This window comes from Pteronotus mesoamericanus, unplaced genomic scaffold (assembly GCF_021234165.1).
Source record: "Pteronotus mesoamericanus isolate MK-2021 breed Mesoamerican mustached bat unplaced genomic scaffold, CSHL_Meso_final contig_50, whole genome shotgun sequence".
Classification (NCBI taxonomy): domain Eukaryota; kingdom Metazoa; phylum Chordata; class Mammalia; order Chiroptera; family Mormoopidae; genus Pteronotus; species Pteronotus mesoamericanus.
Window position 1 is genome coordinate 42,969,709 of NW_026555186.1, and position 13,960 is coordinate 42,983,668.

Consider the following 13,960-nt stretch of genomic DNA (forward strand, 5'->3'; position numbering starts at 1 on the left):
TTCTTGTTTGCTAAAGCTTTTATTGTGTTTTTCAAGTATTTCTGGAGAAACATAAAGGTTCATTTTATATATAAACGGTAGAGATAGCTAATCTATCTTTATAAATTGTCATGTTATAGTTGTATATTCCTGTTCATAGAAATCTACTGAAATCAGTTACTTCCTCTCTGTTTTAGTGGATTTATTGCCTGACTAAAACACATGACACCAGTGGATGAAGTAGCCTTAAAAATTTGTTATAAGCTATCCATATGTAAATCCTGGAAATTTTATTTCATTTTTTGTTTTGTTATGTAGAGATAGGTGTAGATATAGATGGGGAGGAAGGAATAGGGAAGGAAATAAAGGAAGAGAATAGAGGAAGTTGGTTTGCTAGGATTCTTAAGAATACCTTTTATGATTAGCATAGTCTGTTTTTAAATATCATATTTTGCCATGTATAGTGCACACTTTTTTGCCCAAATTTTTGAGGGAAAATAAGCATGCACATTATACACAGGTATAATACTTTCCTGTATAATTCATACAAAAACGTGGGTGTGCATTATACACTGTAGCACATTATACATGGCAAAATATGGTAGCTAAATTTTGCTTCAAATAATTCAAAATGAAAACAAAGAATTCACATGTTTTAATTATATTATTCTCATCTTAATGTTAGGTCTTCAAACATGAACTAGCTTACTTATTGACTGGAATTCTTGGAGCAGCAATAGATTATTGGATCTTTCTTGGTCTTAAAATGGGTAGAAATGTGATGCAACACATGTCTGATGACTTCGGAAGTTATGTTTCTCTTTCTTGTGATGGTAAGTGTGTCTGTTTTTTTTCTTAGACCCATTGTGGAAATTAATTTTGAGTTTCCTTTAGGCAGTCTGTAATCTTTAGCATATGTTCATGTGAAGCTTTCCTTAAATCATTTATATATATACACACACACATACACATATATATGTAGACAATATAAAGAGGAAGGTAAAATAACCCATAATGAATGTCCCACATAGATAATCAATGTTAAGCTTTTAATATACAGCAGTACCTCAGTCCTTGTCATTAATTCCTTCCGAAACTTAGGACAAGTGCTGAAACTGACAAATACTGAACATGTCACATGATGAAGCATTTTCTCTTGTGGGGTGGTGGTGTTTAAGTTCTGGCATATGTGATGAGTCCCAAGCAAGCGCCGAGTGCTGAAACATTTTTTTTCTTCTCGAAATACTAGTTCAGGGTTTGTATGAGTTCTGAAGCCGATGAGTATGGAGGTATGACTGTATTTCTTTCTAGTATTTCTAACCTTTTTTACATAGTTGAGCTCCTACTATATGTGTACTTTTTATTATTTTCCTTCAGATATTATATGTGCCTCCTCCCTCCACACACATACATAGTTTTATTCAAAAATATTATCAAGTCACCTATAAATGGAACTTAAATCAATAAAACAAACAAGCGAGCAAAATAGAACCATACACATAGGAATAAAGAACAAACTGACAGTGACCAGAGGAGAGAGGGAAGAAAGGTAATAGGGGAAATAGGGGGAAGGGTCAAGTCAAGGAACATGTATATATAGGACCCATGGACAAGGGCAACAGAGGATGAGGGGATTGAATGTGGGGGAGAGGGGATGGGCAGGGCAGGGGAGTGCAATGGGGGAAAAAATGGGGACAACTGTAATTGAACAATAAAAAAATTTTTAAAATATCTGGAAGATTTTATGAAAACTGAAATTAGATTATAATATAGAAAGTAGTACTTGGAAGTAAATTACATATATAGTATTATTGATGTTTTCCTTATTTCTACAACTAAAAATTAAAATTAAACCATCATGTGCAAGCAAACATTTAACCAAATTTGAAATCAGTTTATTCTCTTTATTAGAGGGAGAGAGAGATTGCTTGTTTATGAATGGTGTATTTTGAATCTTTCATGGTAAGAACTATTTTCAGTGTCTTCAGTACTTCTGATCATTACAGTTGAGGAAAAAACATTGTGTCCCCCTAATTTTATCTGTTCCATATGTACAATTCCTACGTCTCTTCCTCAGTGAGTATTTAACCATATTAAAAAACTAAATACATTGAATCAGAATACCTACTATGTTTTAAAGTAACATGCATTTACTTGGGTTATATCACGAGTTAAAACATTTTTCCCATATACCTCTTGCCGTATTGATTTTCTCATTATACATAAAAAGCAGCTTTTTTTTTTCCCATTGAGTTCAGTAATCTAACAGATGAGCATGGATGAAGCAAATAGAATTAATTTATGTATAAAAATGTCTGTTTCTTCCCATCATCTACTTTAAAGTTTCCTCTCAAATAAGTGGGAGGAGGAACATTGTTTAAGCATTGATGACAAAATTCATTTTCACATGCTCACCTTATGAAAGATTCTGCCCAGCTCTTTTGGGTCTTCTAGGGACAGGGAGGCTTTCATAAGACCTTACGTATATTCCTAAACTTCAAACCTAGTCTAGGGAACTATGAATCCTTTTCTTTCTTTCTGTCTGCCTGTCTTTCTATCTTTCTTTATTTTTGTAATCCTAAATTCCTAAAATGAACATATTTTAAATCAAGTGAGCTTTTTGTGGCCCTAAAATATAAAAGATGATTTTTATACACTTAAACATATTTTAGACTGCCTAGTAAATATTCTGTTTTGTTACACATATTTTAATGTGTCTTGGTTTTATATATTTAAAAAAGTTCTTGAATATGTTGCCAATCACTTTAATACTTTGAAAAGAAAATGTAGAATAAGAAATGAGTTTATATCTGGGTTCAGGATTTATTTGATGATGCCCTCTGCAAAGTGAGAAGCCCCATTCTTATACTGCTGAGGTTGGAAGTGTCTTTCTTTTTTCAGAATTTTTTTAAATTTATAAATGATGTTTATTCTATTACATTTGTCTCAGTTTTTCCCCCTTTACCACCCTCCACCCATTCCCACCCCCACCCCCAACCCCCCCGCTCCTGCAGTCAATTCCCACTCTGTTGTCTGTGTCCATGGTTCATTCATACATGTTCTTTGTCTAGTCCCTTCCCCTTCTTTCCACCATTGTCCTCTTTCCACCTCCCCTCTGGTTACTTTCAGTCTGCTCTATGTTTCCATGCCTGTGGTTTATTTTGTTTTTTAGTTTATTTTGTTGAATAGAGTTCACTTATAGGTGAGACCATATGGTATTTGTCTTTCATCAACTGGTTTATTAAACTTAGCTTAATATTTTCCAGTTCCATCCATGTTGTTGCAAAAGGTAGAAGATCCATCTCTCTTTCTTCTCCCTCCTCCTTTCTTTCTTTTCTTCCCTCCCTCCCTCCCTCTCTTTCTTTCCTTCTTTCTTTCTTAATGCAGATTGATTTTATTTATTTTTTTAATGTCAAAGTTAATTATTAGTAAAAAAATTAAAACCATTATAAAGTCTCAGCAATTAAAAAAACATGACACCACCACAGAAATAATCAAGTAGATCAAGGAAATATATTGAGCATTTTAGAGACAAATGTATATATCTGTTTAACAATGTAATGGATGATTAAATTGATATTTCAAATCAATGGGTAAAATAAGGCTTATTCAACAAATAAGGTGCATGGACCACTATTACTTGAAATAATACTGAAATAATATTGAAACAAATATAGAGCCTTATTTCACACATTATACAAGAATATTCAGGTGAGTTAAAAATCAATAGGTAGAATCTAAGGAGTTTTAAGAGAAAATACAAACTAACGTTTTTCTTACCCTGAAGTAAAATATTCAAACCCAGAAGCTATAAAGTAAAATATTGACAATATGACTGTATTAAACATTTAAGACTGTACAGTAATATACATAGAAAAAAGTTAAAGGACAAGTAATAGAGTAGGAAAGTATTTGCAACACATCTAAAAAAGAGTTAATGGGTTTTTTAAAATTTTTTTTTTAGGGAAAAAGTTCTATACACATTTAATCAAAAGATGGATAAAGAATACCAAAAAGTCATTAAAAGCTTTTAAAAATAGTAGAAATAGGCAAGAAATATACAAAAACAGGTTTAGTTTCAACAAATAATAAAGGGACAATTGAAAGAACACGTCATTGTCACAATCAGATTAATAGGTATTAAAAAATATTGGCAATATCAAGTATTGGCAACTGTGAAAAGAACTGGGTATTCATAGGCTCTTTTTCTTCTTCCTAAAGCAGTCCCTTTAGCATATTTTGCAGCGCTGGTTTGGTGGACGTGTATTCTTTTAGCCTTCTTTTGTCTGGGAAACTCCTTATTTTGCCTTCCATTTTAATTGAGAACCTTGCTGGATAGAGCAGTCTTGGTTTCAAGCCTTTGCTTTTCATTACTTGAAATATTTCTTGCCATTCCCTTCCGGTTTGTAGTGTTTTCTCTTGAGAAGTCAGCTGCTAGCTGTATCAGGGCTCCCTTATATGTTACTACCTGTTTCTCCCTAGCTGCCTTTAGGATTCTCTGTTTGTCTTTGATATTTGCCATTTTAATTTTGATGTGTCTTGGAGTGGGCCTCATTGGGTTCCTTTTGAATGGGACCCTCTGTGCTTTCTGGACTTGTGTGACTTTTTCTCTCCTGAAATTAGGGGAGTTTTCCATCATTACTTTTTCAAACAGGTTCTCTATCCCTTGCTCCTCTTCTTCTTCTGGTATGTTTCAGGTTGTCCTGAATTTCCCTCAATGCCTCTTCATTCTTTTTGAGTCTTTTTTCATTTTCTTGCTCTTTCTGGAAGGTTTTTTCTACCTTGTCCTCCAGCTCACTGATTCAGTCCTCAGCTTCCTCAAGGCTGGTTTTGATTCCTTTTACTGTGTTCTTCGGTTCAGAAATTGTATTCTTCATTTCCTCTTGTCTCTTCTTGGTAATTTCTATGTCCTTTTTCATGCTATTATAGTTTGCAGTAAGTTCCTTGCATTTTCCCTGTAGTTTTGGTAATTCTCTCTGAGCTCACTGAGCTTCCTTAGAACTGTTGTTTGGAACTCAATATCTGAGAGTTTGCTTGCCTCTATTTCCTTTAGTTCTCTTTCTGGGTATTCCTCCTTTCCCTTCAAGTGGGGGGCAATAATACGTGGGAGGCAATTTCTTTGTCTTATTATTTTAAAGACTCGTCTTTTTTGCTTCTGATTCTTAAGTTGATCTGTCTTGATCTCCTGACTTTGTGGTATGAATTTCTGTGGTAGGAAACCGCTGTTTTTACTTTCTGGATCTGTCTCTGATGATGTTGATGTCGTCCCTCTCTGACCTTAGGCAGTCTTTTCGAGACTTCCAGGAATCTACTGTATGTGGCTGGCTCTTCCAGCAGTTAATCTAATCACTCTGCACTCAGCAGGCCATCTTAGACAGCTCAGGTTGGGGCGGAGTCCCTCTCTGTGGGCGGGGTTATTGGCTTCTCTCAGGCTGCTGTCCTATGGGGGAGGAATCAGCACTGGGATCCCCCTGGCTACTCCTTCTGTTCTCTCCCCAAAACCTCCATCTCCAGTCTCTCCTCGAGTTTCTCTAGACCTCTCTGTGCCCCTTTTAGCCAGGGATCTACTATCTGTGGCTGCCACTCTGCACTCAGCAAGCAGCTTAGACAGCAGAGGGCAGGGTAGAATCCCACTTGGGGGCAGAGGTATTGGGTCCTCTGATGCTGGTGCCGTTCAGGGGGAGTGGTGTCTTCCTGAGCAAGATGCCACATGGGGGATGAGTCAGCACTGAGATCCCGCCAGCTACTCTCTCAATTCTCTCCCCAAAGCCTCCTTCCCCTGCCTCTCCTCAGGCTTCTCCATCCCACCCTGTCCCTGCCTTTGCCAGAGACCAGGGTAAATGGCTGCAAATAAAAATTTATGCATTGGCCCTTTAAACAGTTCTTTGAGTCTGCACCTGCCTCTGGCAGAGAGAAACCCTACCACTTAACGCAGTTGGCTGTTTTCTATGTATTTTTTGGGCTCTGGTGTTATAGGCTAGAGATCCCTGCTTTTGGTTTAGACCCCACTCTTCTCAGGGGGATCCAACTAGCTGTTTCAATATCCTTCTAATGCTGCTGCCCGTGGGCGCCCCACCCGCCTTCTCGAGTCTCTACCACACTCCTTACTGGATTAGATTGCGCTAAAGCCAATTCTTCTGTCTCCAAGGTTACAAGACTCCTCTCTCCCTTGTACAGTTATTTGTTCCAGATTATTTCTCCACAAGTTACTTGTAATTCCAGGTTCATTCTGGGAGGAGGTCAGTGTTACTTCCACTCACTCCTCTTCCATCTTGATTGGAAGATTCTTACCTAAAGCATTTTATATGCTTTTTTTCCCCTCTTCTTTTTTCTTTGAACTGAGGGGTGATTACTGTTTCTTTTGTGGAGGAGCTGTCCTTTGTTGCATGACTTTTTAACTTTTTTTTAGCTCAAATTCAATCTTCATAAACCTTTCTTAAATCATTTCTTTTCCCACCATTCATACTCTGTACTTTTTCCATTTTCTATCCACCCCCCCTACCCATTTTAGAAACAGAAGTCTGGCATTATTTGCTAGCATAACTACACATTCAGTTAAAAGGATTCCCAGTTTTCATTCCAAAGGAAAACCTCTTTGAGTTTGGTTGACAACTCAGGACAGGATTAACACTTGGCTTTAGACTATCAATATGGTTATATGTGTTGCTTTCAGTATGTATTGGTTCCCTTTAGGGTAATACATATATATATGTAATTATATTTATAATATATATCAATATATATTATATATGTTTTTATATAATATATATCTTTTATATACATATAAGTATATGTTTATATAAAATATATATAACTATATTTTATGTTTTTTATATATATACCCAAATATATATATATATCTATATTTTGTGGCTTACCCAAAAGCCATGATATAATGAGCCTGTATTAACAGGGTTCTAATATTAACAAGGTACATCAGCCTTGGTACTTTATTTACTCATGTTCTGAATTACCCTTCACTACAAAGCAAGGTAACATTACTCACTGTTATTCCTAGTTTTCATATGACAAGTTTAAACCCAACAAGTTTGTGCCTGTTAGTGACTTAAACTAAAATTAGAGTTTAACATTAACATAGAAGTCCTGTCGACCAGCTGAGTGATTATTTTGCTTTCCAGGATCTGTTTGATCACTATGAAAATTCTAGGTGAGATTTAAACTAGATACCTGTTTGAAAAGTATGTTTAAGCCTTTACTAACCCTTCTCAAAACACACACAGTTGGTTCTTTAGGCTTCAATTTAGGCCACAGATAGGCAGTTTTAAAAAATGTAACACATATTTCTCAAAATAGTTCAAGTTAATATCTTCCTAAATTTTTGTTGTGGCTACATCTTGATTTTTAACCTTTGTCAAGAGAGAGAAATCAAGTGAGCAGTTTATCCGTAAGACAGCATAGCTTTTCTACTGCTAACATGAAAAATTAAAGTGTTTATTATAGAGCTAACAGAGTAATATATTTATCTCAACAAGTAAACAAAATGTTTTAATAATGTCCTTTTCATCAATATTTTGAAGAACCACTTCTTTTTCTCAGAAAATATTCCTTTTTAAAAAAAAGATTTCTTTATTTTTAGAGGGGAAGGGAGGGAGAAAGAGGGAGAGAAACATTGATGTGCAAGAGAAAAACATCAATTGGTTGCCTCTCAAGTGATCCTCCCCCTCTCCCGGGGACCTGACCTGAAAACCCAGGCATGTGCCTGGGGGATCGAATCAGCAACGTTTCGGTTCGAAGGCCAGTGCTCAGTCCACTGAGCCACACCAGCCAGGGCTCTTTTTGTTTTTCCTAAGTCATTAGTAAAGATGTTATAATTTGGCTGCTCTAAAACTTCCAGTTGAAAATATTGGTCCATCTGTCTCACTTACGGCAAACTGGATGTTTTGTTTTTTTTCTAGTCTAAAAGTATAAAATTCATACTATGATACTACTCAGATTCAGATGTAGTTAAGTAACTTTAGTAAAGTTGTTAGTTGTTTTATAGAAAGTTAAGGCAGGAAATATATTAGTAGATAAGTAAAATTCTTTTCACTAGATCTCATGTCCATCACTCTCCTATAGATGCCATTCTTTGTTTCTAAACACTTTGAACAGAGTTTCTTTATATACCTTTCAGTGTTTAAAGTTCCTGATGTATGGGCTTAAACTAAGGATTGGGAATTTTTGTTTTGTAAAGTACTAGGTAGTGAATAGTTTTGGCTTTACGGGCTCTATAGTCCCTGTCCCAGCTACCCAGCACTGCAGTTGTAGTAAGAAAGCAGTGATAACACAATGCATAAATAAACATGGTTGTGTTCCAGTAAAACTTTATTCATAGTAATAGCCAGCAAGGCATAGTTCACATGTATCTAACTTAAGACTTAAGCTTATTTCTTTTCCTTATTTCAGTGGGAAGAAAACATCAAAATCTATAATATTTTTCACACATTTAGTTAACTTCAATAAAGATTCCTTTGTCTTTGTCAGGCTACATCATCATCTTCTGCAGATAAGCAAGTTTTTTCAAACCTTCATTTACCTTTTTAAAATCTCTATTCTAATTCTCCATGCTTCAAAACTCTCCCCAAAATTAAAATTTTATAATTTTACTAATTGTCTCAGTCAAAATGTTTCTGTTCCCTTCACTTATTTAACATTTTCATTGTCCCTCTACCGGTCATTGATCTTTACACTATATATGCAGTGGAAGAGGGATACAAAACATGGCTCTTGCTTTTTTTGGAGCTTTCAGTGGGAGAGGCAGACTGTAATTAAGTTAAAGTAAATACATTATTTTAAAATGGTATATGCTCCAGTGAGAAAAAACTAGATGTTGAGATGGTTGAGCTAACTTTTATTGGATGATCATGGAAAGCAGAGGCTGAAATATAAGTAGGAGTTTTGCAGAGTTGGAGAAGTGTGTTCCAGTTAGAAGATGCATTTACCAACACTCTGAGATAGGAAATAGCTGGGCCTGTTGGCAGTCTGGCTGATAGCAAGTAGTCAGGAGAAGAGAGGCCAGAATAAAGCCAAACAAGGGGAAGTGGTGTTTGCACAGGAACTTTTAGGATATGGTAAGGAGTTAGAAACCACTTTAACAAGGAAGTAGCACAATCTGATTAACTTTTTTAAAAAGATCATTCTGACCCTGGCTGGGTGGCTCAGTTGGTTGGAGCATCATATCCCATACACCAAAAAAAGTCTCAGGTTCTATTCCTGGTCATGACACATACTTAGGTTGTGGGTTTGATCCCCTGTCAGTGAGCGAATGGGAGGCAACTGATTGATGTTTCTCTCTCCCAATGATGCCTCTCTCTCTTTGTCTCTCTCCTTTCTCTCTCCAAAATCAATAAAAACATTTCCTTGCATGAGGATTAAAAAAAAAAAAAAAAAAAACACCAAAATCATCCTAGAGTCACTATCTGCCAGTCATTTTTTGTTCATTCATTTATCAGTTATTAAATGTTTATTCTGTGCAAGTTAGTGACCTGCAAGCTATAAGGGCTACAAAAATAATCCTGCTCTTAAAGATCTTACAGTCCAGGAGCTAAGTTTCTTATGTTCTTCTGTTTATTTATTATTTATATTCCTTTTGCATGTGATACTACATGGGACTATGTGGATCCATTATACTTTGTATTTTCTATTTATTTCAACCTGTCAAATGCTCTTTCTAGATGAATAATTCCATTGGGAAGTTCCAAGGTGAATGATCTCATTTGAATTGTATAGTACAAGTTATTTAAGCTTTGCTTTTGCCTCTGGTTAGAGTTGATAAGTTAAGAGATCAGTTGATTATAATAAATGCTCTGATGATAGATATGCTTTTTCAAATGTATATTACTTCAGATTTAATGTTCAAAAGATGATCCTTCAGTTTACTGCTTGCACAATTTTCAGATAATACTAACAGCCTACAAGATTGTGAGTAGTTGGTTATAAAAAAAAAGGTTATAAATAACTACTTTATCATCTCTAATTATTGCAAAAAATGGTTGAAGCTATTTTGGAAAGGGTTATTGAATTCAGCAATCATGTCTATATGGAAGTAGGTGAAACCTACTGACATGTGACTGGAGCCATTTGCCCATATGGCAGTCTGCCTCAAGGCAAGGACCTCAAATCTCTTTAGTCAAGGCAGAGTTTCTTTCTTAGCCTGAGCACTGTTTGTGTTTTAGGCCTGATGAACCATGAATTATAGGATGTTCAATGACATCTGGGCCTTTGCCCACTGGAGACTAATAGCACTTCCCCAGTTGCAACAACCAAAAATTGCCAAGTGTTCTCTGGGGATTACCCACCCTCCCCCTTTACTCCATCATTCCTTCATACCCCACACACACACCCAGGCCCCAACTGGGGAAAGAAAAAACAAAAAAGCAGTTAAGGACTTCAAGGACAGGAAAGCCCGAGCCTTTTAAGAAAGAATTGAGCCAGACAGGACTTTCACTGGATGTCTGGCAGCCTAAAGGAACTCAACCCCTAAGTGGGGTGGTCAGTTTTTATACAACATTGATATTATGTTTATCATTGTCTAATTATTGTTAATTATAACATGGCTGTATCATTTCTATTGGGAAATAGTTTATTTTTATTTTTAAAATTCCTTTTTTAATTATAGCTGACATTCAATGTTATATTAGTTTCAGGTGTACAGCATAGTAGTTAGACAATTATATAACTTATGAATTGATACTCAGTACCTATAGTACCACATGGCACCATATATATTATTGCAGTATTACTGGCTCTATTCCCTATGCCATACTTTACATCCTGTGACTGTTTTGCAACTGCTATTTTGTACTTCTTAATCCCTTCATCTTTTTTGCCCAGCCCCATTAAATCCCCTTCCACATGCAGCCATCAGTACTCTGTATTTATGAGTTTCTGTTTTTTTGTTCATTTATTTTGTTTTTTATTTCACATATAATTGAAATCATGTGGTTTTTGTTTTTGCTCTGTGACTTATTTCACATAGCATAATACCCTTTAGGTCCATCTACATTATCGCAAATGATAAGATTTTTTTAATGGCTGTGTAATGTTCCATTGTGTATGTGCACCACATCTTTATCCAGTTGTCTCTCAGTGGACACTTCGGTTGCTTCCATATATTCACTATTTTAAATAATGCTACAGTGAACATAGGGATACATATATCTTTTTGAATAGTGTTTTGGATTTTCTCAAATAAATATCTAGAAGTGGAATTGCTGGGTCACACAGTGGTTCTATTTTTAATTTTTGAGGAACCTTCATTCCATTTTCCATCATGATGGCACCAATTTGTGATCCCAGCAACAGTGCACAAGGGTTTGTTCCCCACTTTCCATATCATTGTCAACACCTGATTGTTGGTGTACTGATGATAAGCATTCTGACAGGTATGAGGTAATAAATATCTCATTATGGTTTTGATGAGCATTTCTCTGAATATTAGTGACTTTGAGCATCTTTTATAGAGGTCTGTTGACTATCTGTATGTCCTCTTTGGAGAAATGTCTATTTGGGTCTTCTGCCATTTTTGATTGGATTGTTTGAGGGGTGGTGGTTGTTTTTATATTAAGTTGAATGAGTTCTTTATATATTTTGGACATCAACCCCTTATCAAGTATACTATTGTCAAATATCTTCACCTATTCAGAAGGCTATCTTATCATTTTGACTTACTCCCTGTGTTTATTTCTATATATTAAATAGATCTGCTACCACTCCCAGTCTTGGCAGTGTGTCCTTATGTAGTAGGTGCCCTGCGAGTCCCTGTGGCATAGTCTCCTGTCACCTGACCTGGGTCCTCCAGGGGTATCCCTTCTCTGGGTTCTGTTTGCCCTCCTGTTGTAGTTGAGCCTTAATTGCTGTTGTCACATCAGTCACATCATGCTGACTCTCTGTTGAGTATAACTGGGAATGTAGAGGTCCCCAAAATGGGGAAGTCCCTCACTAACCTGACTTGGGGGAAGTGGAAGCCAAGCAGGGCCATTAGAAGTTATTTGCATATATAAAGAACTTGGCCAATGTTTTAGTGATGCTAATAGCTGTGCCTGCCATGCTAGGAGCCAGGGAGATGGGTATGACTTCAACCCATGATGCAGCTGGGAGGTAGTCCCCCAGTTACTGCACCTGTGCAAGAGACTTGGAGGAGGTTCCTACCTCACAGGGCCATGCCTACCCAGATTAACAGTGGCAGCCGAGAAAGACAGGAGATACAGGGAAGAGCAGATGTAACCCATTGTGGGAGGAGTCAGAAATGGGGTTATGGAGGAAGAACTGGGCGGTGATTTAAACTCTAGCGCCCTGGCAGCTATGCTAGGACTTAACCATGTGGCTTGGGAGTGGAAAATGCGATGGACTTAACCATGTTGCTTGGGAGTGGAGAATGCGGTCTTGGGCGCGCAGTTTGAAAGGATGCAGAAGGACCCCCACTGGCCTACCATGAGAAGGGGCCATGCAATTTTGGATTAAGAGCCAGGAGCCTATCTGAGGACTGAGGATTGGGAGAAGCCAAAGGGGAATCTGCTTAGCTGAGCTGCAGACTTGTATTTCTTTATCTGAGAGACAGTACCCCTGATTGGTCTGGTTTGGCAAAGGGAGGCAGGACTGTGTTTATAGGTGGGGTTTTTTTGGTCGTTGTTTGTTTGTTCCTAAAGGGAGTGTGATTTAACAGCAGACAGAATTCTACCATTGTGTTAAATCTGCCTAACCTTTAAACAGTCCTTTTCCTTTTCTTAAGACTCTGGCATTGAGAAACACTGTTTTCTTTCAGCGGTGGGCAATGGAACCCAGTGAGTTCTGTTTCATGAGGACTGGCCATGACTTCGTGGACTCACTATTGTTGGAGGGATTTTACAACAGCGCAGGGTTTGTTTTAGCAGAGCTCTGGTTCCTTTGTGTGTGAAGTTTGTTGATCTCATTGAGTTGTGGTCTAAGGTCATCCACCAGCTGTGTTAGTTCTGGGGTCTCTTGGAAGGGGCTTCAGTACAAGCCAGCATCAGCCACTGCTTGTACCTGGCCAGGAACCACCTGGTAGGAGCTACAAAGTGATCTTGAGTTGCTAGCTGCCTATGCTGGACTTGGATGTACTCGGGAGATGCTGTCCTGGGAACCACAGCTGCCTGCCATTAGTGCTGGGCTTGGGCTGCTTAGCAAGTGGTTTTCAAGGGTAGTAGTTCTGTATTTAGTTGTAATTTTGATGTGATCATAGAAAAAGATAACCACAGTGTTATCTACTCCACCATCTGGGCTGGAACTTCAAGTCTGTGTGGCCATTCTGTCCAGTTTTCAAAATGCCTATTAACCTATCATGTTTATTTTGCTAATGTTACTGACTTTTCCTAATTCTTTGTATTTCTAGTGTTTGTAGATAATCTGCCTTATATAATAATACAGCTTTTTTTTATCTTGTTTGTTTTGACTTTATTTTAGCACTTTTAGTATGCTGTTGATTTTTTCTTATTTGTCATTCCACTCTATTATTCATTCTTATGCAGAAAGTATTAATATAGAACTCATAATATTAAATAGGTTACATGGGAAATAGTCACTCTAGTTCTTTATCATTTTTGATTCATGTGTATATTTACACACTTCATGTTATTGGAGAACTTTGGTATTTTGGAAAGAAGATAATTTAGACTCTTAGTGTTTTTGTTTTGTCATTTAAAATTATACTTTTTCCTCCACTTGCTAGAGTAGGGTGGGTGCAAACTTCTAAAGAAGTCCTTATGCAGCTGAATGTAAAGAAGTACTCTTTTCTTACATTTTCCCTCTTCTTTTCTTTTCCTCCTTCTCTGTGATGTTGGGATTCATGGGTATTGTCAGGGGAAGGGTATAATTTATTTCCTCCTATCAGCTCAAGGCTGATCACTGCAAATTAAATACGCTTGTGCCCATTTGAAAAACAAGTACCAGTTTTCCAAAAATGCAACCCTATTGTGGGAAGAGATCTTTCACATTAATTAGAAAGTATAACGATAAGTCCCAT

At 36.9% G+C, this 13,960-nt stretch overlaps 1 protein-coding gene across 1 annotated transcript in view; it reads left to right on the top strand.

Moving 5' to 3' along the window:
* SLF1 (SMC5-SMC6 complex localization factor 1) overlaps nt 1-13,960 on the top strand; it is a 70,384-nt gene that overhangs the window by 47,347 nt on the left and 9,077 nt on the right. Inside the window, exon 15 of the mRNA XM_054578285.1 lies at nt 665-812. Coding sequence (XP_054434260.1) covers nt 665-812 — 148 coding nt within the window. The remainder of the gene's footprint in view (nt 1-664; nt 813-13,960) is intronic.